Raw genomic sequence first — 24,529 nt, forward strand, 5'->3', positions numbered from 1 at the left:
ACCCCTCGTGATGTGAAGATACGAATCTAGCATCTGATTATGCACATACTTAGCAGCTTCTTCTTCACTTTATTACCTTAAAGACCCCCAATATGGTGGTATTGCATAAGAGGTGGGCACAGGTATAAGTAACCGCATATACAAAGATGTTATTGGCTAAATATGGGAGTTGTGCATGGTCAGAAAATGTGCCTGGACAGGTGGTTGCAGTGACGTCGTGTGGAAGGCCATTCCAGTGTATGGCTGAGCGAGGAAACGATACAGGAAACTTTGTCGCACGTGGACGGTCAACTTGCAGGGGATGACCAAGGTGGAGTGAAATGCGTGCCAGAGGCCTGATGTAAGGCGGAATACGAAGTGAGGTGAAAAAAAAAATTGAAGGCCCAATCCACTCTGTGAAGGTGGAGTACCAGCGAAGCTGTTACCATCCACTTAACCTATTATACCGTAACGAATGAAACGAGTGCGCCGTAAAATGCATTGTATAACCATTTATTGCACAACGGCATTCGCGACGGCTTTATGATCTCTGTGGATACATACACTGAGGTTTTCGGTTTTAGCCAACGTTAGGTCGACGCACGGGTCACGGATGGTGGTCGGTAGTCTCTTTTCTGTGTAACACTTTAGTACAAACTCTTCGAAGACAAAGTCTACGATCCACTTGTTTTCCTGTTTCGAAATGTCGACGTTAAAGTCCCCCACAATGACGAAAGGCGTAGCGTTATAACTCGCCAACACCGTGAAGTGCGTTTGCACGAATCGTCGGCCTTGTAAGTGCACGGCGAAATGTGCACGGTGAAGATGACGATTCCATCGCGGGTTTTCACGGCACACACATCGCCGCAGTCGACCGGGTCAGACTTCAGCGTGTACGCCTTGCGTGTTCGCGTACAGGCTTAAGGCCACTGCGTTTCTTTGCGGCGTTCTTTACGCTTGAGACGGCCGACAAGTCGTCGCGGAACCACAGGCGGTCGCGCACGGCGCAGGAGAATCCGAATTCCACGTCGAGGAACTCGCGCCTCAATTTCGAAGTCGCTCCCCTCGAACGCGGCGATCTTTGTCTGCGTCGTACTCGCGGCGTTTCGCCTCGTCCTCGCCAAGAGAGCGCTTGCTGCCCTCCTTGGCTTTTGTGACGAGACTCAGCTGAGAGCGCGGCTGTAAGCCCCGCTTTGCTTCTTCTTTAACCTTCTTGTTTTTTTTTTCGCTCTCTTTCATTCTCTCTCTAATCTTTTTCTCCCCACTCCCCTTACCCCGTGAAGTGCTGTTGAGGTGCCCTCCCTAGAGAGACGGTTACGGCACTGCACTTTTCTCTTCCTTTCATCTTAAAAATCACTACTCTCTCGCCTCGTCCTCCGCTTCTCGTCTCTCGTCGCAGATCTGATCGAGCTGTCGACCGGTCGGGGTCTATATCTTGCGATGGTCCCCGAGGTGTATCTGCGGGGACGACAGTTCTTTTCTGCATCGCGGTCGTACAGGAGCGAGATCGGCGTGTGGCCTTCGCCCGGAGCCGTCACCACAACGTGCGTGCGGTTCTGCACACCGGCGAGCGTCCGGCTCGACACGTTCATGACCGTCGCGCAGTTGATGCTTTATTGCTGATGCTTAGAGGTGATGCTTTATTGTCAGTTTGTGACAGTAAAGCGTCAGTTGTTAGTAAGCGCTCGTCCATGCCTCTTGTGTCGTCTGTTTGGCGCTTTAGCACTTCAGTCGCGCACTGCTCGGGATCGTCCAGATCTTCGACGCCGGTCAGCGTCTCCACCTGTTCGTCGTCTACGTCTCCATTACGCACGGTGGCACCATGCCGTTCGTGTGCGCGTGCGCTATATGCGTTTTTTTTTTTTGCGCTAAATCATGGATTTCTAGAAAGACGAGTTTTCTGTGGACCGCCACGAAGGAATCACCACTTGGTAGAGGTAAACAGCTTCGCTGTAAATATCTAATGGAACAAACACATGCTGGGGACTCGACGACGACAAGAATGATTTGTCCATACATCTGCCATACATCAACCATACATTTGCGCACCATCAACACGCAGATCCCATCGCATCGGTCACCCGCTTCAAGTTTTGCGTCGACGAGCTCGTACCAACACCTTCACGAACGCATTTTTTTTTTCACGAGCAGCAACTGACTGGAACGGCCTTCCCCATCATGTTGCTGCCATAACCTGTCCGTCAACATTCTCGACCGCTGTAGACGCCTGCATTTTGTAAACCCCACCCCTTATGTAACACCCCCATAAGGGGTATTTAAGGAAAATAAAGCGATGTGGATGTGATGTGATTTTAGACCGGATTTCACTTTTAAATATGATATGCTGGTATTGTATGAATAGCACGTATGAATGAATCTAGTGGCTCGATTCTGTAGTGATTCTAGTGAAGTTATCAGATAGATTGGGTTACGGCTCCAGGTAGTGGATGCATGTTCTAATTTTGTTCTTACCAGGGACGCGTATGCAAGAAGTTTTCCACTTAGTGGTGCATGACGTAAGGGCCGTTTTTTTAAAAAAAATCGATGGTTCTCTTGGCTGATGGGATGCTTGTGACGTGCGTACTCCAGGTTAGGTCTTCTATATTGCATAACCTGGCGCGGTTCTCAATGGCTACGGTGTTGTGCTCCGGAGCATGAGGTCGCGGGTTCGATTGCCGCCGCCGTGACGGACGCACTCCTGTGGGGGAGAAATGAAAAAAAAAAAAAAACTGCTCGGTTATTGTGATTTTGATGCAGGTTAAGTAGCAGCCCCAGGTGGTCAAAATAACTGCGCAGTCCACTGCTATGTCGGCCCTTATGACGGTGTGTTCAGTTTGGAAGCAGTTCTAGTGTTCTCTTTCGTATTTTTCGACGGGGTGGGTTGATGTCTGTCTAAGAAGGACTCTGTATGGTTCTCTTACGAAATTAGGCTAATGAGAGCACTGTATGGTTTATTTTATTATGAATTCGGTAACGTGTGAAAAACGTTGGGAAAGGTCTGGTTGTGGCAATCATCATTCAATGCGCACGAGAGGATGGAAGGACCGAAAAGCAAAATGTGGGGGGAAGGGGAGGGGGGGACGCGTGAAATCTAATCACCGCAAATGGTTTTCCTTTTCGCCTTTCTCCGCCGCGGGAAAGCGTGCAGAACAAGTGGGCGTGATCTGTTTGCGCGGACACAATTTGTCTCCCGCTCGGCTCGGGCTGTTCCTCGGGGTGGCGCCTCCCCCCCTGCCCCAGCGCCTCGCAACCCCAGTTCGCGCACGTTGGTTTGGCCGGCCACGCGCTCGGGACGACGATGGATGAGCGCGGCCGCTGCCTCGTGTTGTAAACGAGGTCCCTCTGTCGTTGCGTTTCCTATCTGGCTTGCACACAGAACACATACGTACAGCCGAAAACCCGGGAACGTGTCCTAAGTGGCCGACTCGTAGAGCCCACGGCAGACACGGATCACCTGCACAGGCGTTGTAGTGCCCTGCAACGGGGAACGTGGGACGCGAAAGCTTAGGGAGGCCTAACACAAATGTTCTCGTACATTCGCGGAAAAGCTATTCCGTTAGAATTGTTCGTATAAGAGAAAATTTCCACCCGCGAGCAAATTCCAAAACGCACATCATTGCCTGTTTTGTTTGCTGGTTGTTTGTTTGTTTGTCTGTCCACCACTTCGCGCTAAGTTACCAACGTCAAAACACAACGCCGTCTAGCCTAAGAGTAAGTCCTAACGTAGATTCCAACCATTCCTGATGCTGGACATTTTGCAAGCGTAGGCGGCCAGCCAATGACAAGGCGCACTTACGAACGAAAGATTTGTAAATTTGATCTCAGATGAAAGGGTAAAGTTGTCATCCGCCTGACTGCAGAACGAAGCTATACAGTGGGAACCCTTTGCACTTCGTAGCTTCGTGCTACAGCCGGTCGCTATCCACCTTTTCCCATTCATGGACCTTGCTCCACCTGGCAGGCTCTCCCAGAACTGATTTGTCATATTCGGCGCCTGATGTTCTAGGTGAGTGAAACCGATAGATATTAAGCAACAAATTTGCTCTAATATGAGTTTTAGGGCGGCCTTGTATATGGAAAAGGCTGCATAGCAGTGCTTTGTTGAACTCATGTTCGAGTGCATGGAATTCGTAAAACAGTGCAGATGACTGATTCGTCGATTCAATGCAATGCTACGCTGATTCTACACTCTGGAGTGCTACACTGATTATGCTGATGGGGCTACGTCGTTGTCGTGACTTAACTTGTCACCCAGACTTATAAAGTTCGCAGTAATAAATAACAAGTTTCTAAAAAACAATGGCTTAGCGGGCGAACATGCGGCGTTGGATCTATGGTGGCGAGCCTCCTAAACATTCCTAACGACCTCTGCGTAGAGTTCTGTGCACTAGAGCCACTTGCATACCTCTAGTTTCGATCAGCATTAAATTGAAAGATATTTCACCGACCATTAGATTTTCGCCCTTAGCAACTCAAGTTATTTTTGATTTAAGATTGCAGAGTGTTTGTATCGATCTACTGACACTTCTTTTTTGTTTTTGGCCTATGCAAAGGACAACAGATGGTCGCAGGTCTTAAGGACAGAAACATAGTAATAGCTACTGATTTAGACGCTATAGGCCAGAGCGTGAATTGCAATAAGCTCTACTGTTCGAATGTAGGTCACAGTGCGGAAAACGAGCACTAGCTGGTGGAATTTTTCTGATGAGGATTCTTGCATAGCATATATGTGCAAAAGGTGCACAGTCCGTTGATTATATTTTCGTAGAAAGGCACAGTTACCCACCCAGCGGTAGATGAGGACTCAGTTTAGCTGCTTGGGGTCACGAATTTTAAATACTACTGCACACGCAAATGAATGCGGCAGCGGGAGGCGTGTAGGGCCTGAGAGATTGGTGGGCGCAGCGGTAGTGCATACAACTTGCACTGAAGCAAACTTTCTTACTGTGAAGATTTCACTGGCCTCTTCTCCTCACTTTCCGGGTGCTATCGTTGCTGCTGTCCGGCCGAATATGCAACAGCTTGAGTCGCTGAGTATTCACCGCTGGGTATGTGCAACTGAAACGGTACCACTGAGCACGTGTGTACACGTGCCAAGGGGCACATGTACAACTTGGGACACTGGGTATGCGAAAATTCTTGGGCGAACTTCCAGAATGGGTGTGTGTCACTGTGCAGGTGCCCGTACGGGCAAGTAGAGCTAGAGGCAAGAAGTGAAGCCGGTAACAAAACAGCTTACTCGGGAGAAAGATTTAAAGAGATCGAAATGGGACCAGAGCATGCGTTATGCGAGGAACCGCGGATCTTCGGAGCAGTGACGACGTCGGTAACAGAGAAGTGAAGAACAATTATGCAAGAGTATATAGCAGCTCAGGGTAAAAAATAAGGTGAAAAAAATGGAACCAGAGCGTTGACAGAGCGAGAAGCCTTGAGTTGCATAGAAGATAAAGAGAAACGGTGAAATGAAGACATTTCTGTGAACATCCAAGAAAGCTTCGCTTATCAGTTATTCCCACGTATGCGTTAGGTCTGCCGCTTTAAGCATGAAATGCTTTTAGCTCCTTTGTCCGCGACTTTCAAGTGAACTTGAGCCAGAAGCCAGAGCCGTTATTTGGGCACTGAAACGAGAAAATCCGGGCAAGTTAAGAGAATAAAACGAGATCATCCGGCCAACCAGTCAAAACTAAAAAAATGCTATGTCTGGACCCCAACTCTTAGTACAGGACCCCATTACATAGGCTGGATAGTGCCCAAACAAGTTAAAAAAAAATATTGCTTCCGAATTATTCCGAATGATTGTTCACAATATCACTCAAGTTATAATTTCTAGAACGCTGAATTTTCATTTATTTCCCATAGCGACGTTTAAAAGGCAGATACAGGGCTCCATATACTTCGTTGTTATCATTTGGCGCTGAGACCGGGTTGCCTGTGCTCTATTGAACGCCAGCGGTCCGTGAGTTCTGCGTCGCCTCGAGAGATGGCGCCACGCTGAGTGGTGCCTTTTTCGGGCGCTTTTCTTCTTCTAGCTAAGCAGAGAGCTATGTCTCCCTGGCGTCTTTCGCTGCCTGTCGTTCCACCTCCGGCCGGTTTTCTTCTCCTAGCTGGGCACTGTCCATATGGACCAGTACACGCTACGGCGTGGTGCTGTGGCTGGTGTGGTTGGGTGTGCCGCTGCGAACGTGAACTACACTCATTTCCCTTTTACGATTGTGGCCAGTATCATCTCCGACCAATTTGCTTGGCCGGTTGTCATTTCATGCTTACATCTACTCTCGATTACCGGAGAGCCAGCAATTTTTTTAAAGGGAATCTTTCTTTCCCTCTTCCACGACATTGCGGGGGCAGGCTGCTGCCGCCTCGCTGAGTATACAACTTGAGTCACTGGCTATTTGCCATGGGACAAGTTCATTTGGGTGCGTGCCTCAATAGACAGGACCACGCCATATGTGTAACGCCATGGCCATGTGACACTGGGAATGACAACGTGCTTAGCAAATATCCCACAATTGGTATGCGCCACTGGGTAGATGGCCGAAGAAACAGGTGGAACAACAGGCAAGATGTGAAAATTCGGCAAAGAAACAGAAAAAAACCGAGCAGAGAGAAAGAAGTTAAGTGACCGGAATGTCACAAGAGAGTGCATTATGCGAGGAGTGTTGAGCTACGTGATATAGTAAAGAAGGAGAAGTGAAGACATTTCAGTAAACATGGAAGCACACACATGGAAACACACACACACACACACACACACACACACACACACACACACACACACACACACACACACACACACACACACACACACACACACACACACACACACACACACACACACACACACACACACACACACACACACACACACACACACACACACACACCAGAGAAGAAAGGAAGCCGAGGGACCGATTCTTATTAGTAATGTCAGAAGAAGCCAACAAACAAAGACATCAAGGACAGCATAGGTGCAGTTACTTGTACTTAATAATTGAGTAAAATAAATAATAAATTTATGGAAATGAAAGCGGATGAAAAAAACAACTGACCGCTCGTAGGACACGGACCCACGTATTCGCATGATACGCGTGCGATGCTCCTAACATTGAGCTACCGCGGCGCCGTTTTTTCCATCCACTTTATGAGGTATTTATGCTCATCTGCTAGAACTAAACCTGGGAGTGTTAGCCAGCGCCACCACTCGTGGCCTTGATGGCGGATGCGGGACATCCTTTCTGCCGCAGGCGTCACGTGTACTTGATCTTTTTGGGTGAAGGCAACTGGTTAATAAGCCCACGCATGCTACCTGAAGGCATCAATGCTGCTGGATTCGAGGCCTCACTATGTAACGAACGAGAAGAAAGGAAACCGAGAGCCCCATATTTATTAGTCATATCATACGAAGCCACAAACGAAGACACCAAGGACAGCATAGGGGGAATACCTGTACTGAATTGAATTAACGAAACAATATCTATATGCAATAATGCAGCTCACTGCATCAACTATGCAAACGTACCTGAAAGATATGAAAAAAAGAAAACGAAATTTGTGACATGCCCTAGCACCCCATTTCTAAGAGGCTGTTCACATCAGCATCGTCATCAACATCATAGCGCCGCTGCGCGGCGTCCGTTCTTTTTTTCTTTCTCTTTAACAATGCAGGCGCAGCGATGCGCGCACAAAACACGGACATTCGCGCAAACGCAAACACACGCGCACACGCATACGGACGCGCTCTGGGCAGGCGGCAGACACACGAGCCCGAGCTTTCTGCCCTGATCGCTACATGGACGCCCTGTGCAAGGAGGAAGGGTCCAGCTCCGGCGACCACCACGGACCCGCCGAGGGCGCCGTGCAGCGGCTGCTTTGTCAGCTGACTGATGGGGGCTGTCGCCACGCGGAAGCCCGTCGCCTTCACGCACGTCCGAGCACGCCCCAAAACAGGAGCCACGCATGCGCAATCCCTGCCGACCGTCCGCGTCCCCCGCGCTCCGTTTCGTGCGCCAGCCCTGTTCTCGCTGCTTGCCCCGGTTGCGTTCGAGTGTGTGTAGCTCTGCTTGCTTAATGCGCGTTCGCTTCTGGCCTTTCGCGTCGTTGTTCCCGGAACCGGGACTTTCGCTTCCGTTTATTCGTTCCCTTTTCGGGTGGGTGTTTCTTTGTAGCGCCAGCAAGCACTGACACGTGATCAGCGATTCAGTCTTGTTTGTTATTTTTTTCTTTAAAAGTGCTATAAGAGTGTTTCTATCTCATTTCGGAGACTTATGCGCGTGAAGTGATATAAAACTGAATATAATCGATCGAGAAACCGTTGTAGCAGCTGGAGGTCTTTATGTTTTGTTATCTGCGTTCAACGAGCTAATGGCTTCCCCTGTAGTAGGCACCGGCTACTTGTCTGACTTCACAGGTGTGCAGAAAACGATGCGGGTATTGTGAGGAAAAAGTGAAGGGAGTTCCAAAGCTCGTGATAGCACAAATACACGCGCATGGGCACAAAAAGAAGCGTTCCTAGGGATTTCACAAGCTACATATGCTCCTGCAGAGTGCAAGCTTCGTTTCAAACCCCGGGTGCGTGGTAAACATATTTCACACATTTAGCGAATAATGAATAATGAAAAAAAGAAACAACAACAATTGATGTGCAAGGACAGAGCCGTAAACGTGCTGGGCTAAAAGAACACCTAGACAACTCTCCTTTTTTCTGAAATCCTTTCTGTCGAGTAGTTGCAGCTATATACTGCATATACCGCACAGCCTGAAGAGGGCATACGGTATAGTCCTCCGCCAATCTAATCGATATAGCTGCACCATTCCCTGCACATATAGAATTATAACTGATGCTGTTGTAACTTATTGTGACCGTAAGTTTCTGAGACGTTGATGATCAAAATCTCGGCTCCCTCTCCTATTTCGTATTTTTACTTACCCGGTGACTGCTCTTCACCTTCCTTCTTTTTTTCAACCAAAGCTGTTTTGTACAATGATTTGCTGAGTGAGCACCTCAGATTACCGCATAATCGTTAAAGATGTAACGCGGGATGCCCAAGGAAGCTAATGTTTTCTATATCGAGCGCAGTGAGATTACGCAGCTGTTTATCGGAATCCGCACTATCGCTTCACATGGAAGAGGCTCAGTCAGATTGGACAGAGCTATAGCTGGCAATGACGTTCTGTATTGCCAATAACGTCGCAGGCTTGACTTCCGGGAAGAAATGTAAACCAGCTCGTGCATCTCTATCTTTTATTGCGTCGACACTGCGTAGTTCGGCCTCGCCGTATGGAGATTATTCCGCAATTCGTGTCACTGCAATACAGCGTGTCACTTAGAAACTGTTTCGTGTAGTTTGCGTGCCGCCTTGCGTGCGTTCTCTATTTTCTATTAACTTGCCAACCAATGGCCAAACCTGGTGTGGAAGGTACAAGCAGATTCACCTCGCTGGTGTGAATATATATATATATATATATATATATATATATATATATATATATATATATATATATATATATATATATATATATATATATATATATATATATGTCTGTATGTATCCTGACAACCACGCCTTTGTCATGGTGCAAGCATTGGTTTGGTGGGCTAAACGCGAGAATTCGATCCGGTCACTGCCCGCGGTGTCTGAACTCGCGCCCGTTTCCACTGCGCCCCACCGCAGGTGTGGTTCCAAAACCGCCGGGCCAAGTGGCGCAAGAAGGAGAACACCAAGAAGGGTCCCGGCCGGCCAGCGCACAACGCGCACCCCCAGACCTGCTCGGGCGAACCCATCCCTCCCGAGGAGATCGAGCGACGAGAAAGGGATCGCCGGGAGAAGAAGCTGCGCAAGCAGCTCGAGCGCCAGGCCAAGAGGCTGCAGCAGGTAACCACATTAGCATGGCTGTAAAGACGCGTTTTTTTTTTTTTTTCGATCGATATGGGATCTTCGAGTAATATAACGCAAACGTCACGTTATATTTCATTCATCCGTGAAAAATTCTGTCAGTTAGAAGGCGTCCATATAAGTAGGACGTTATGACGCATTCGCGTAAAAGATCAAGCTAAAGAATCAAGCATTGCTTAGAACTCTGCGCAACACTGCGAAATTTCGCATTTCTGTCCGCGCGTCAGTGTCACGCGAAGCGACGACAAATGCGACTACATGTCGTTTAAGGACGACTTGTGATAGATTCCTTTAATAGTGCCTACTTTGGCTGACCAGTGTGTCCACGCCTCTGTGCGTGTGCATGTCTAACGTCTTCGCTTGACCTGATTGATGTGTCTACCTTCCCGTCCCCAACTTTCAATGCAGGGAAGCAAACCGGATATTCTGTTCTGGTTAACTTCCCTACTTTTCCACCTTTATTGGTCTCTTTATGGTCGGTGACAATGTAAGAACTCAGTACAGGCACCACTCGCAGCAACGCAGCGCATTTGCCCTCCGCCTCTGAGAGAGAGCCGAACCAGCTGGAATCCGCTCTCATAGCCTAATGATTTTGCTCTGCTATTGCAAAAGCTAGGCTAATTAGAAGATGAAAGCTCGCTCTTTCAAGCTAGGATATTACGTTTCTCTGCCAATTCAAATCGGGAACGCCCATACAGTTTGCCCAGTCGTTCAGGTTTCATCCTGAATGTAGTGGCCCAACGGCCGATGTGTACGCAGAAAGACGCCGTTTTATACACGCAAAACCACTTGACCTCAAAGAAATAAATTCATGGGGCACTTAGTTATTCTTAGGTGGATGAATGAGAAAGCATTGCGACCACCGCGCCATGCTTAGACTTTATGCCCCAATGCAAGGTGGTGGGTCCAACCCCCACCAAAGGTCAGGTGTTTGACTGCCTTATTTAACTGTACCTTGATTCACTGTGCCCTAATGAACTAACTCCACCTTAATTAACATCAAAGGTGGCGGCTCTGACTCCCACCAAATGTCGAGGGTCCGAGTGCTCTAATTAACTATAGATTACTGTCGTAATTATATATACCTTAATTAACTGTGTTAACTTCACCTTAATCAAAAACAAAGGACGTGGGTTCTTTCCCTACCAATGATCGCGGGTTCTAGTGCCTCAATTAATTATATATCCTAACTAAGTGTGCCTCAATGAACTGCGCCTTAATTCATACCAAAGGTTTGGCTTCGACTCCCACCAATGGCCGGCAGTTCTACTCCTACCAAAGGTCGAGGGTTGGCCATCGGTGATCATGCCAACGCTGACAGCGACGCCGGATTTTCCGCCTCATGAGCCATATAATGCTTTCGCATTATAAGAATGTAATTGGCTGACACATGTTTGCAAATTGTGTTTGAGTAGGACGGCGTACATATAATCTGCTAGGTTGTCATCGACCGTAGCCTTCCCCCTTCCTCCCCCTCCCGACATTGTGCTCGTGGGTATCGGTCATATTCGTTCACCCAATGAGAACTTTCGGCTTTCGTATTTCTGCAGGCGCGCCTCAAGCCTGGCGTGAACCTCGCGAGCCTGCGAGAGACAATCCAGCAATCGCTAACGGAACTGTGGAACACCAACCCGACCAAGGAACCACGGGCCCTGGTTGGTCCAGAAACATTCCGCCTCTTGGAGACTCTGGGCTTCGACGTGCTCGAAGTGCTATCCCGGGCACGCTTCGAACCACCGAGGCGGCAAGACATGGCTGCACCGTCCAGGTAAACACACACACAGTTGCGCACTAATCACGAAAGGTGCCAGGACGGAGCGGTATACCAGACTGGGAAACCTATAGGTGATGCATGGCAAAGGGCTCACAGGAACATGGCAGACTCGAATTCGTCAACAGTGGTAGTATGGCTAAAGTCTCAGCCATACCGACTATCCTTATGAACTATCCGTACTCCGTACTAACTGGCTGAATCGCCAGTCCCGAATTTCGGCAACACGACTAGTCATTCATCAAACAGGTTGAGATGTTAGCTTTGTGATTTCGGATTGTTGTAACACAAAGTCATCTTGGCTAGAAATGCAAGAAACAGAAAGAGAGAAAAAGAAAAGCTCCTTTCTCGTTCACTCACCTTTCACTATCGGAATGGTGGTATTTCCGATGCCCCAGTAACGAATTCTGACTGATGCTCTAGAGGGGCTATTTGCTAACAATATCGGAAACAAAAAATCAAAAATTGACAAATTATGTAGGAAGCACCAACGCGAAGACTCTGTTTAAGCTAAACGACTTCTATGGCTCACTATCGAGACGCGCCTTTGTACCTAGACGTTTCTGCGCAAGACCCTGCAGATATGACGAATGTCCATCACGATAAAACCGATAACGCCCTACTTCGCTTTAGATGTTAGGCATCTATTAGGTGAGAGAAAATTCTTTAAGTTCAATTTCTCTTCACTGTCTTCTAAAGAAGTTATAAGCGGATGCTTGAAAGAAATTGTCGTAATTACGTTCCATTGTGTATACGCCGCCACTTTATAGGGGTGAAATTTAAGAGTAAATTTACTGCAATAAACTACTTCCATTTCGTTTTTATATTTCTTCAGATCTTCGGCCGACGACAGCTCCTCGGACGTGCCAGCGCACCGTTTCATGACGCTTCTAACTACGACGACGCCACCTGGCGTGGCCGTCGTCAGTGGCGGCTGCGGCAATGGAGGAGGCAAGTCGTCTGCCTTCAGCATTGAGAGCCTTCTGGCGTCTCGAGGAGGCTCACGGGAACAGACGAAGCACGTGACGCCGCTGCGGCTACCCATGGCCACAACGACAGCCAGTGGCTTTCCGCTCGTGGTCCAGCAACCTATGGGATTTTTGGTGCGCCCCGAACTGCAGGACCGCGGCGACGACGATGACGCCAGTGCGGAGCGAGTCTATCAGCAGCGTCGGCAGCAGCAGGACTGCTGCAGCTCGGCCGAGGACGACTTCAGCGATCCGGACGTCACCGGCTGCGACGAGGACTCTGCCTCCCAGGCGGACAGACGACAAAGAAGACAGCGGCAAGACGACGATTACGTCAGTGTTGGTGGCGATGACGTTCGCGTTGACGACATGAGTGACGTGGCGTTGCGCGAGGAACGGAACAGGGACGCGTCTGATGACGAATCGGTGTCCGTCCACGTAGCAGACGACGACGAAGGTGCGGACGGTGACGACGAAAGAGATGCGTGGTAACGGTGACAGAACCACAGTAACACGCACAACACAACGACGATGTACAATTCTCTGAGCAGCGCAAAGAAAATCGGTTTGTGAAACACTCACTTCAGCCAATGCTATTTTATATCGAAGTCAAAGGATACATTTCTAAACATTGAGGCATTGGCGGCAATCTTCGCGACGCAAAATTACAGACACGTATTTTCGGGCTGTAACATAGTTTGGCTTGCACATGATTTTCCGCCTGGAGTAAGATAGTGCTTTCTAAAGTTGTCGCCACTTTGCACAACAGTTGGTGTTAGAATCCGTGCCCTAGTGGTGCCCTCTGGATTTAAAATGCGGATCTTGATGGCTGAGCTTTTGCTGGTTGCATGCGGCGGAAGGGACTGCAAGAGCCCGAAACACGTCATGGACGTTGGTTTTTGGACATAGCACTTCTAAGAAGCCGCCATATGTTGGCATATATGTCCGACATGGTTGCGGATATGACACTGGCACAACTCTGAATCGAACAGTAGTGGTTGCTTGCGCTGCTCAAGAGCCTTTGCAGACGTTCGTTGTAGTTTCTCTGGTCTCACACTATAGAAGGTGTGGAAGTGACATTACTTGGACATTACGAGGGACATAGTGGTTCTTGTTCTTTATTTATTATATATACGCCGGTTCAAGTCCTCTCCAAGTGCAAATGTAGGTGCGGGTCTTCTTTGGGGTAGGAAAGCCGCCAGGACTTGGTAACTCGCTGTTGCTGGTATGAAATGACGCTCGCGTGTGCTTGCTTGAAAATGTGTGTGCGTGAGTGTGTTCTAGATAATTACGCGTGTCTCTTTCTTTTATTTCTTCGACGAGGAAGGCCCGCGTTGTGATTTAGTCTAGAGAGTCGGTATTAAGGCGCGTATATGATATGGTGCGGCGGTGTACTGTCTTTATTGATTCGTTGATCTGTTTGTCCACTTTGACCGGTGTCATCTCATGTCACCACGATGCCGACAAATGAAATACGTGGCCGTCTCTACTTCTTCGATCCAGAAAACAGATTCACTAGCTAGGCGACAGGATGACAAATTTCCCTCTGAGAAATGGCGGCGTGTTCGTGGACAGCTCGAAGTTCGCATAGAAAAGTGTTACATGTAAGTTGATACATTTATTTCAGCATAATGGACGGGGAGGGGCGAGGTAGGCAGGCACTTGTGGTGTGGCCGGGGTCGTGCCGGTTTTCATTCGTGTTTTTGTTGAAAACCTAGTAGCAAAGTGCTTTCCTGCTGCAATATTGCTTTTGTGCTCATTTTGCTCCGTCAATCTCGTGTCGCGAGACAATAATCGTGACCACTACACTTGTTTGTTTCAATGTTGTGTCAAACGTTGGTTTTCAAGGCAGTTTTTCACTACTGTACCTCATTAAACAGAAACTCAGGTTGTTCAGAACAGCATAAACTCGTAACAATGAAAAATTACATAGAGTTTGCAGTGTCTGTGGCCTCAGAAACGCTGCGGCTGCAGGCATGTCTGAAGACCAAAACGAAACTGCGAAAGCAATCCAAAGTTTAAAAAAAGTCAAGTGTTTGAAGCGGCCTTGAGAGGCACGTTACGAAACCCCGTTCTGAATTTGTGTTGACGACGAGCGCAAATACGTATTGTCATTCCATTCAGACAGAAGACTTCTGTTGATGAAACAGTTCTTGGTTGTGATGTTTTTGCGTCATTCCATTTGTCTGTTGTGACTGTATAAAGTATGAGATAAGAATATGTTTCTTTTTTTTTTCACAACACCAAATTTCTTTTGTCGCAAGAAAGAAACTGACACTTTATTAAATGGCCTTCACTATGACTTGTTTCGTTTTTTACTCTGTTTTGGTGCTTGTAAGGTCCGGCTTGTAGATAGATGTGCTTGCAAATATTCTGCGCTGCTATTATAGTGAGGTCGCATGTGCCCCTTGTTGCGCCATTTATTAATCGCAACGATGAGTGCCATACAAGAAATTTACAGGTCCGCCAGACTAAACTAAAAGCAAATCAGCAGGCTTCAACGACTTCTCCGGCCTTAAACCTTCTTACTGCAACAGAAACAGGCTTTTACAGTGAGCAGCACGCGTTTCTGAAGGACAACTTATATACGACGCACCCCGCTTTGTCCTCGTAGGCTGCAGCATTGTCACTTGTGGCCCCCAAATGCCTTCACGGATTTCACTACTCTCGAAGTCCGTGAGTTGCGCTAGGTTCCACAGAAAAATTGTCAAACGCCAATGCAGCACGATCACACAGTGGCTAGCGCGTCCACATCTGCACTGTACAATGCCGAAGCTGAGTAGGGACATCACTAGGGAACCAAATGACGTTGGTGAAATAGGTGCTCAGTTTTCTTCGCTATGTGTTGAGGGTGAATCTCAGGGTGAGAAGGTGACCTGGCGACGATGAGGCGATAAATATAAATAATGGAGTTTTAGTGCGAAAACCACGATCTAATTATGAGGCACGCCCTAGAGGGGGACTCTAAAATAATTTGGACAACCTGGCGTTCTTTAAGGTTCGCCTAAATCTGAGTGCACGGGTGTTTTCGCATTTCGCGCCTGCGGAAACGCAGCCGCCGTGGGCGGGATTCGATTTCGCGACTGCGTGCTTAGCAGCCAAACACCACGTGGCCACCAAGCAACCACGGCGGGTACGATGAGGCGATATCAACGGCAACTTCGTTAAGATAAGAGCGTAATAGATTGGATGGACTATCGGACACGGCAAACCCAGTTCCGACTTTACTACTGCTTTCGCAGTAAAAAGCGAGAGACGGTAGGTATTAATGCCAAGCTTTGTTTTCTAACTGGGCCGGACTTTACTAAGCTGGGGCGGCTCACACGAACATTTAATAACGAAAATAAGAACAAATTTAAGAAGGCGTTCCTAAATGTGTCTTAGATGTTGCTTAAATGTTTCCTAGTGCGCAATAGAACGCGTTCTTAAATTCGTTATTAGTTTTGTTATTAAATGTTCGTGCAAGCTGCTACTGGTCTCATAGCTCAATACATCAGCACACGTATATAACGAATCGGCTTATAGGTATAGCCATGTGTACTCCACCAACAGCTGTGGCGACTCGGCATGGAATTAAGGAATGAAATATAAGGTACATAAGTTTCCTCTATTCAGCGAACAGGCGCCTTGAACGCATACTGTATTTATTTGTATATAGGCCGACCTCGTTTTCCCGAATACATCAGCAAAATGAACTATCCACCTCCATTCATGGCCACACAAGCTCGACCTAAACTGGTGAACAAGCTAGCAAAAATACTGACCCGCCGTAAAGGCAGTGTGGAGATTTCCCAGACGGGCTTTAAGAAATGCTGCATCGCTGACGCACTCGATGGCACCGAGGAAGACGTTTGCGGTGCCGAGGATGCCTCCCCTGGCAGGTCTGACGTGGGTGCTGCTCGTGGCATAGCCGATCTTGCGGTGAATAGAGTTGGGTCATGTTCAAAGTTCATCGCTTTTCTAAAAGAGGCATGGGAGAACATATGTAGGAATTTCTCGGCAAGTGAAGCATGCAGGGGTGGACCTACATTCGTGGTCGACCTAATTTCGAATGAATGCGGCAGTTCTTCATTGAAGTGAATCATTTCACGCCTTCGCTGCCCCTCGGTGTTAGGCGCGTGTGGTCGGTTGGTTTCTATGGCCAAGTGGGCCGATCCCGCATGCAGTGCAACACGTGGTTGAGTGGTTCTTGATGTAGGGTGTCCGCGCGTATCATGCCGTTCTGGCGGGCAGCCAGGCACGTGTTCGCCATGCTGCAAAGCGCGGTACTGAGCGCGAATACGGGCAGTGCACGCCTCGTGTTTTAACCCGAACTCCAATTGACACAAAACGTGTGCGATGGGGCAAGAAGGGCGGTAGTCCCTTGCGCGTCCTTGGAAATAAGATTGCACGCATATTTTCGCGTGGCACTTATTAGAAACGTTTTGATCATCAACTATTCAAGCTTCGCTTGAGGTTGGCCCCAACGAGTGTGTTGGGTCTGCCGTACTTTTTCGTATGAACACCTTTCTCATTGACTCACAATTGTGGAAAATGCATTGTGTGAGTGACTTGCGATAGGTGCTATACAGAGGTGTCAGTGACAGACGCGAACCTGCTTATCCTGCTATCGCGAACCTGCTATCGACATACACCGGCGATTTCCCTACCTGATGACTTTGGCTTGCGTCCTACATTGCGGAAATGTACGAGGAGCCCTGCTAAAGTTGGCTGCTAAAGTGCAAGCTTAGGTGAGTCGGCATGACGTGCTTGATATTCTAAAACAGCGCAACAAAACACGACCCCAAAGAGAGAGAGAGACACCGTCGCGGCGCTGTTAACACACTACACTATACTATTAACGCACTGTTAGAGTAAGCGGACGCCGTTGTCTCTGCATATAAATGAACCTGAGGGCAGTTTGGTGCTTGCGCATGCGTGCAGCGTCGATGGCCCTGTATCTCTTGGTTACTCAGCAATCCGGTTGCGTACGCGATTCCTAATAGACTGAAGTACGACACGGCTGCACTAAATGTTAGCAGGCAATGACTGCCTTGCTTGACTATCGTGATATTGTTTATCGTTTGAGCTCTTATGAGATTTTTAATACGAACGTTAACGTTACAAAGCAGCATGGGGGGGGGGGGAGAAGGGCGGTCTATGACGTGGATGCAGTAGTTCAGTAAGAACGAGGCATCGAGACATCGAAACACATGTCCAACTTATTGAAAAACATCACCTATTAACTTCTTAAATAACTACTTTCCATCCCATACTACAATTTACGAATTGTACCGGCGACCTTGCAAGACGTATCCACTTGAAAAGAATTTCCAGGATGACAGCAGTTTCTGATTGACATTTGCCAAGGTGTGGGACGAAACACATGGGTGTTCCAGTAGCTTATGGGCTTCAATACATTAAATAGCGTTTTGTTAAAAAAAGTAGGTGGAAGAATACTGCATTCTGGGCGAGTTTTATGCCGCGTATTTCTGAACTGGTGTTACTCTGGCAATTCGTCCCAAGTGAATACGCCTTGCAAACTCACTGTTTACGATTCTTGAATTGCAATAAGCGCCGCAACTAATTAATTACGAAATTAGTGAATGTTTTCAGTTAGTGGAATGTGTGTTTTGTTTTCTTGTGCAAGTAATGTCCGCCTCTTTGAAGAATCTCTCTCGAGGACTGTAGTTATGTTATCTGCAACAGGAAATACTTCAGAACTCCGAGAAACTTACGAATTATCACGCTGTATACACGTATCCTTAAATATATGCGCCGAGATGGCGGCCGATTCAAGATACAGGTCGACGAGCGGAATCCGGGAAAGTAGGCGAAACGAAAGATGCAGCGTATGTTTACTTCGCTGAACGGACGCACCTAACAGTACCTTCTTGAAGAGGTGCGTGCTCAGTTGAAAGCCAGACAAGGAACTTCATTTAATTTCAACTTCAACTGAAATCCGCGAACTGCACCAGGCAAGCAGGTTATTCTAAGTCAAAACTAGAAGCAGCGCACCTAAACTGTAAAGCTGAAGGGAGCTTAAACACTGACGAAGAACTGATACGAAAAAAGAAAAAAGATGTGTATTTCAGAATAAACGGACAGCTAACAAGTGAGAAACTTGATGTTTCAGGACAGGAAAGGTAAGCGACAGATTATTCGAATGCCAGGCAGCACGGACGAGGGCAGGCTGGAAGGAAGAAAGAAAGAGAAAAAAACAAGGAAAGAGAAAGGAAGAAAGACAGACAGAAAGAAAGAAAGAAAGAAAGAAAGAAAGAAAGAAAGGAAAATAAGAAATGATGGAAGGAGAGGACGAGGAAATAATTAGGTTTTTACGCGTCTCCCGTAATTACTGACGCCAGGCGAGGCGTCCTCGGTGCGGTAATTAATTTACGATGAGTTAATCCCGCGCGCCACGGTGCAGCTACACTGTGCACTGCAAGCGATCCTCGTGCGCGCACCGCTGACTCCAGCGCCGCGGGCGCCGGCGCCTTATACGGCTTTGACACGCACGGCGCGCTCAGACGCTGCTCTTTCTTTCTTTCTTTCTCTCTTTCTTTCTTTCTTTCTTTCTTTCTTTTGTTTTGTTCTTTGTCTGGCGGTGTCTCTGCTGCAGACTCGTGGGGAACGAGTGCATGCGTACCCGCACATCCTGGCGAGGCCGCCCGAAAATTCCAAGTTCGTCCGCAGAGTGCCGTGCGCCAAAGTGGCGGTGTCCACATTGCGCTTTCCGTATATGCGGCCTTCGTACCCACGGACTTTGCCAGCGTCGGCACCGGCCAGTGAACGTCCAACGTGTTCAAAGTTACTGCCTGTTTTCTTTTATTTATTTTTTTTTTTGCTTTAAAGCGATATTTGATTTGCCTACAATCCCCAGGTTTCGTACATATACGTGTGTAAGTATAGCCTTTCTCGCCGACTATATAGCCGTCTACTTGTTGCGCTTGCAACATGCCACGTGGCATGCGACCAATCTTGGCCACCAGTACCGAAGTATGGGCCTGTGCCACTCGGACCCAAGGGGTACGAAAGCCTAAGTGTACTTGCAGAGGTCGTAAAAAAAAAGCGTTAGGAGTATTTCCAAAGGTGTCGTACTTCTCATCAATATTCACCCTTTCACGAGCGTCATGCGTCGTCTTCGTACTCGCGACGCATACAAGCATAACGGGTACAGGTGACGAGGTCACGGATGGATGGATTGGTGAACTTTGTTGTGGTACTTTAGGGCGCGGCCATGCTCGTGCGAAATAAAATTCGGTGGTTTTAGGTGTCCCGAACCCCGACCTGGGCCCCGTATTCACAAACAGCTCTTACGCTGGAATTGTTTTGTCAGAGGAAATTCCGGCCAATCATGACACTGGGCATAATTTTGGCGAAGGCGATTTAATAAGGGCAAAGGGCACATAAGAAAGAACGGATTTGGGAATTCCGCCTCTGATTACGTAGTACGCCGTAATGGGGGGTACTTCCTCTCCTACTACTGCCCCACTAACTCGAACAACCATTGTGTTATCTCAACACTGCGCTCGGTTTGCTTGCTTTTACTTTGTTACATTACATTTTGTTACGTTTTTTCACTTGCTTTTCTCCAGTTGTTGGATATAACCATCCCGGTGCCCTGTTGCTTAACAGAGCTGCTTTTCTGTCCTCTTAGACTTTCTCTCTCTGTCGTACCCGAGCCCTCAAAGAAATAGCTTCAATTTCAAATTCAGCTAACCGTGGAACAGGTGACCTCTGTTTTAGTAGGAATGTCGTTTTATGTCCTGCGTCTCGATGTACTCGTGCATGGCTTGAATCTTCGGACCTCCCAGTTGTACTATTGGAATACGCGCTAATGTATCCCCCATACGTTGCGTTAGTCGCTTCAGTATTTCCCTTCCCATTTCTTGGGCAACCCCCCGCCAGCTCGTTTTGAGGCGATCGTACGTCGCCGGGTCAATCTGACCGGCCTCTTCGATGGAGGCCGCTACCTCTCGTCCCAGATTCAGAGAACGCTCGGCGTCGTGAAGAACGGCGTCATTCATGCGCCACAAGTGCCTTTCTTCACTTCAGCGTGCATGGTGACGGTAACCGGCTGGTGGTAGCCCAGATTGGTCTGGACTTGCGTGAACAGAGCAACTTCGCACCATTCTAAATTTGTCTGAAGGTTTTTGGGAATCTGTGGTCCACGCAGCCTCTTGCGTGGACCGCGGATGTCCGGAGGCAAGCGCCATCTGGGGCCGTATTCAGAAACGATCACTTTCGGCGATACTATCGCCTTGGCCACACCTTTGTCAAGCAGCTCTCGGAAGAGCACAGTATCGGAGCGGCTGCAAAGACTCCTTGGTGGAGAGAATTCCCACGCATCTGCCGATTGCAGCTCCTTTAAAAAGTTTTGCCGCCCTGTCGTGGGCCTTTAACTTGGCGGGTGGTGTCGAGGACACGTGTTTAGAAGTAGTTTATTTCAATAAAGAACAATACGAGCACTTTCGAGTCACAATCACGGCTCCATTCCACCAGAACTATAGCACATACAGAGTACTGAGCATTGTATACCAGGCACGTTCTCGCAGAAATATCTTAGTCCTCACTCACTACCATATGACCACATAGGCCCACGCAAACACACAGTTACACATACACTAATTGTCACATTATATAAAATGATGTTGAATATATACAATGTACACAATGGTTATGTGCAATGATGATGTGACAGAATCACCTTACATAACCTTGTAGTGATGCCATGAGATTTGTATATAAGAAAATTACCATGCATGCGAGAGTAAACACACACAAGAATCACTGGCACCTATATGCTATGTAAATTTAGTGAATACTTTGATGGCCTGACTACAAGAACCAGGCTGGTCGCAAATTAAGCCATTAGCGCGCATCAGCCACCGACAAGAAGCGACGCGACCACTCTCGGGGGAACTCCTACTCCCCAAGGAATAACTCCTCTGACAGAAACGACAGTAGCTCAGAGTGGAGCCTCCCCAGAAGTGGAAACGGAGCGCGGTGGCGATGTCCTGCGGCAACTGCCTCGCACCGGTTACAAAAGGCCCCCGCAGCGAACAACAGTCGCTCGAAGTGTCCACGTAAGCACGGACCAGATATGGTAAGGCGGGTAATTCCAATGCCACTGACACCCAAATATCCTCCACTCCACGGACTGCCAATGGAGCCAGAGCCATCTGCGCAGCTAACGTAACATATGTTCGAAAGACGCCGTGCCTGGACCGGGTAGTGTGCAGATGTTGATATTTATCAAGTCAGCAATGCAAGGTACACAATTTTCAGACACACACGGTAGCTAAGTTTTTTATTCTGCCCTCGTTACCCTTTAATGAAATTCCAAAAGCGCAGAAAAAGTAAGGCTTTGAAATTACTAAAAGATACAGGAAAATAAAACGCTGGTTTATTGTCGAATGTGATAGCCATTTCATTGTGACAGCAATCGCACGTCGTTGGCATCTACGTGGGGTAAAGCTATCGACAGCGCATGCGAGACCCACGCAGTAGGGTGGTTAGAAGGGGGGCAGTGCCTTGGCTCGGGGCCAACTCTGATGCCCAGATAATGTAAAACGCGGAAATGCAGACTTACGAGAAACGCACTTGGCCGATTTGAATGAAATGTACTGCAGTGGAGCTAGAGAGAATAGTAAATTGTAGTGGATGAAGGAACCAGAACATGATTCAAGGCCTGAAAGCTTTTTTTTTTTAAAATTGGCAAAACTTTATCAGTTCTTCAAAGACATGAAAGCACGAAGGTTAGAAATCTGTTACACTGCTACGAACGTTTCGCAAATATCTCACTCCCAGTTTAGTAGTGTAATTCAGATGGAAGTACAGTACATCAATTAGGTCCCCTTTAGATGTATTATTGAGCGCTCTTTACAGAATTGAAATATAATTTTTAGTGATGAGCCACACAGTTGTGAACTTTAGAGTTTATTTTCTTTAAATTTTGCAATTTCAACAATTCTTACGACAGCACGACAGCAAAACAAATATTATGCTCGCTGCAGTGACTACATTTATATTTTTTCCTTTGAAACGCAGCGGACTTCGTCACATTCAGTGACGAAGTCATGCCGTCAGCGCTTGCTGATAGGCTGTTTCAGAAAAAAATCGGATGAGGTGATTGGCTGGTTGAGCACTACGTAGTCATCCCGTTTTGCTCAACCAGCCAATCAGCGCACGCCTCACGGCGATGCTATTGCCACACGGCGATGCTATTGCTTCACGGCGATAGTATTGCCGAAGTGGATCGTTTTAACATACGTCCCTGGATGGTGTTGCAAGGAACCGGGAGCACCGCTCGACGAATGGTAGAAAGGCTGGAAAATGGGGTTCGCGCTTGAGTTTCCGCGTAACCGAATTAAGTTTTCTCGTGTATTCAAACCCCAATCCGACTCTATCATGTCTGTAGTTTGTGTGTAATTCGTACTATGCAAAATTTCTTACGCATATTACTTCGAGAAATTCAGTTAGTTGAGTAACGTCCTTGCGCTACACGGTGGGCCAGCGTGGCAGGGTATGCGTGGTTCGGAATTATTTTCCGCTCACAAGATGGTCGTCGCTGGACGCGGGATGCGGGCCGCGAACGCCGTATTTTCTGGGACACGAGGCACTTAGGGCCGATTTACGCTCGAGCCGCCCATCGCCGCAAGCCGCACCGCACGCGTGCGGCCGCGCGAAACATTGCACTTATCAAACACTTGTGCCAAAATTTCGGTTTACAATGTGTAAGGTATACACTGTGCACACAGTGTAAATGGTAATTTGTGCACAAGTGCTGGATACGCGCAATTTTCCGCGCGGCCGCACGCGTGCGGTGCGGCTTGCGGCGATGGGCGGCTCGAGCGTAAATCGGCCCTTAACGCATGGCGGAAGGAAAAACCGATAATGTGGAGGACGCTTAAGCTTCGCCTCTAAGAGTGGAAAGCGATAGCATTCAAAGATCCCTGATTGCTTCTTACGCCTCTCGGAAACTGCAACATATGTAACCGTAATGTTTGCCGGGAAACGTTGGCGGCCCACGCTATGCACGGAGGCTAACTTTCTACTAGGCACACGGCCTCTTGTATGGACCGCGATGGATGGATGAATGGATGAGAAACCCACTTAACACCCTTTGGAACGGGGCGGTGGGTTGCGCCACCAAGCTCTTGGTATTACACTGCCTAATGTACAACGTAAGTTAGGAAATAAAAAAAATAAAAAAGAAGACCACTATGATTTCCCACAACCAAATTTTCTGACCCCCTATATATATATTGTGAACTTTGCTTTTGTACGTCTCCGCTTTTTGTCGTTTCCCTACTTTCCTTCGACCAATTCTCCAATTGTCTCTTACTAATCCCCATTGCGGACACGTTTACTTTTCCCCTGCTCTCGCTGAACTCAAGGACTTCAAGGAGGCCAGTGGCGCCTAAATCGACCGCTGGGCAGAGGCCTTCCCATTCTAATAAAACATGCTCCATCGTTTCCCTAGCTTTACCGCAGCAAGCACATGCTTCTTCTTGCTTCTTGTATCTCGCTTTATAGGTGCGTGTTCTGAGGCATACCGATCGCGCTTCGAAAAGTAATGAGCTTCCCTTTGAGTTGTCATAAACTGTTTCTTTCCTGATTTTGTTTTTTTCTCTTGAGTAATTAGTCATGGCAGGTTTCTTTTCCATTGCCACCCATGAGATTATTTCAGCCTCTCTGACTTTCCGCTGACTGATATGGTGGAGGCGAGTGCCATCTGGAGGTGTTGCAAGGAACCGGGCGCGCCGCTTTAGGGCCTTTGAGATTTGCGCGTGCGGGCGCGCGCAAATTTCGGAGGCCATGACCGCTCTATGAATGGTACGAACGATGAAACAGGGTCTTGTGTTTTGAGTTTCGCGCAATAGAATTGTGTTTTATCGTATATTGAAATCATAATCCCACGCTATCATGTTTCCAGG

The 24,529-nt window shown here is 47.9% G+C and overlaps 1 protein-coding gene across 1 annotated transcript in view; it reads left to right on the forward strand.

Annotated features, from left to right (window-relative positions):
- Positions 1 to 14,913, forward strand: part of LOC142590379 (uncharacterized) — a 223,275-nt gene extending 208,362 nt beyond the window's left edge. The window contains exons 4-6 of the mRNA XM_075702469.1: positions 9,651 to 9,851; positions 11,423 to 11,640; positions 12,479 to 14,913. Coding sequence (XP_075558584.1) covers positions 9,651 to 9,851; positions 11,423 to 11,640; positions 12,479 to 13,103 — 1,044 coding nt within the window. The 3' untranslated portion in view covers positions 13,104 to 14,913. The remainder of the gene's footprint in view (positions 1 to 9,650; positions 9,852 to 11,422; positions 11,641 to 12,478) is intronic.
- The last annotated feature ends 9,616 nt before the right edge of the window (positions 14,914 to 24,529 follow it).

This window comes from Dermacentor variabilis, chromosome 8, assembly GCF_050947875.1.
Source record: "Dermacentor variabilis isolate Ectoservices chromosome 8, ASM5094787v1, whole genome shotgun sequence".
Lineage (NCBI taxonomy): Eukaryota > Metazoa > Arthropoda > Arachnida > Ixodida > Ixodidae > Dermacentor > Dermacentor variabilis.